Source organism: Chrysochloris asiatica, unplaced genomic scaffold, assembly GCF_000296735.1.
Source record: "Chrysochloris asiatica unplaced genomic scaffold, ChrAsi1.0 scaffold00050, whole genome shotgun sequence".
NCBI classification, from domain to species: domain Eukaryota; kingdom Metazoa; phylum Chordata; class Mammalia; order Afrosoricida; family Chrysochloridae; genus Chrysochloris; species Chrysochloris asiatica.
The window spans coordinates 185,133-187,241 of record NW_006408568.1 but is presented as its reverse complement, the minus strand read 5'-3'; the positions used below and the strand labels follow the sequence as shown (position 1 = coordinate 187,241).

At 39.0% G+C, this 2,109-nt stretch overlaps 1 protein-coding gene across 1 annotated transcript in view; it reads right to left on the bottom strand.

Annotated features, from left to right (window-relative positions):
* Positions 1-2,109, bottom strand: part of LOC102841716 (antigen WC1.1-like) — a 180,020-nt gene that overhangs the window by 561 nt on the left and 177,350 nt on the right. Inside the window, 1 exon segment of the mRNA XM_006862752.1 lies at positions 1,473-1,610. Coding sequence (XP_006862814.1) covers positions 1,473-1,610 — 138 coding nt within the window.

The window sequence follows — 2,109 nt, the reverse complement described above, 5'->3', positions numbered from 1 at the left end:
TCAGCAAGGATATGGGTGGGAAAAAATGGTAAGAGTCATAAGAAGAGAAGCAAAAATGTCTCCTTTCACAGGGAGGAAGAGACAGGAAAGGTTACAGTTGCTCACTAACAATCCAACTCTGCAGTAGATGGCCTTGGTGTGTGTTCCAAAACGCCCACAAAAACAACCACAACATCTGTCAGTTGTGAAAAGGAAGATGGTAACACAAGTTCCGTAGTTGTTCACTTCCCAGAAATCACATTGGACCTCAGAAGCAGAAATTCTCTTCTGTGTCTTTACTTCTGTCCAGAGCAGAGCAGCACTTAGTTTCTCACCACCTCTGAGTTTACAATCCCCCTTCATGGCTTTCATTCTCAGGGTCATCATGCACCATAGACCATATCAGATCACCATGCCTCGTAAACTATCAAATGTCCCACAAATGCCAATCTTGCAATAGTATTTTTAAATCTCCAACTGCTTTTCATACATGAATCGGCAAAACAAAAGTTTAACCACTTTTAGATTTGGCAAATATGCTCAACTAATCTACATGTCTTCATACAAGCACATCCAGGGTAAGATATTGGAGACACAAATACTAAGAATACAATGATTCTTCCTTTTCAAGGAATCTAGCAGCATTAAAAAAAAAAGCATGTGAATAACTATCCTTTGCCATAACACTAGAAGAACTGGATGGTGCGCAGGTACCATTCCTGAGTATTTTGATCGAAGATTCTTTTGAAGAATCTGATCAAAAGGGAGAAATACAGAACTGAATTCCAAATTCTCATGAAATTCAGATTTTCTGAAGTCCTGGAGGCTGGAAGAACCCCTGCCATGAAATCATCTTTAAACCTTAAACCAAAACTATGCCCTGAAGTCTTTTTAAAACCAAGCCAGACTACTAAAAATATGCCTTCTGTGAGCATTATGTTCTTTTAAAAACTATCTGTATGGGATCAAATTGTCAACAGCCATTGGAAAGAGTAGGTTGGAACCTTGGGGAGTGGGAAGGCAGTGAGTTTATGTTAATAGGGGCAGAACATCTTAGGAAACAAAGGTGGGAATGTTTGCACAACTCATACAATGGAATCAGTGTCACTAAATGGTACATGTAGAAACTTTTGAATTGGTGTGTATTTTCTGTGTATAATAGGGTCTTGGTGTTGTGCTGTAGAATAAGCATTGGGCTGCTAACTTCCAGTTAGGTGATTCAAACCCACCAAGCCCTTCTCAAAACCAGTGTACAGGGTCACTGTGATTTGGAACCAACTCTACAGCACTTAAAAACAACTAACAACAGATTCTCAACTACAACGAAATAAATAGAAGTTTCAAAAAGAAAAGAGTATGATCAAGATGATGCTTTCAAACATATGTGGTCACCGAATTCTGAACTGAAGAATGGATGGGCATTCAGGAGTTCAAATTCACGTTTTCTAGAACATAAACTAAAGAACTGATGCAGAACAACTCACCCCATTTACCTATTGGAGAGGCCCTGGGCCCCTTCTCTTCCTCTGGGGACTTGTCTCCCTCACTCATCCAACAGGCAGGAGAAGTCTCAGGCACTGGCACCTCTTCAACATCATCGTAACCGTCACCCTGAGCTTCAGTTCTCTGATCTGGAGGTTCAGGAGGCACACAAGTGAATCAGATGACACTACAAGAAATAGGTTGGCCCGGTTAATAATTGAAGTCCCCCTAGCCCAGAAATTCTAATGGTTAATAAATAGAGACACCATACACTCTATATATTTAAAAAATGTTCCAAGTTCAAATATTTCATTTCAATATGCATATGAAGGGATTTCAAAAGTTCATGAAAATTTTTGTTATCTTTTAATTCCATTGTTCCATGAACTTTTGGAATATCCCTCATATAAAAGAGAAAAATGGCCAAAACTGTCCAAAGATCATTGATTAAAATTACATATTTCAAAGAGACTTTCCTACCAGTGAACATTAAAAAATATTTTGTCAGATTAGGCTTTCCAGATGTTATTTTTAAAAATAATGTGTGCATGTTGTAACAGAGCAAGGGTGACTCTGGACACTCAGTGTGAACATGAGGCATCACAGAGCAGTCAGAGATAGAGAAGGCTGGACCCCAGCTGAAAAAAA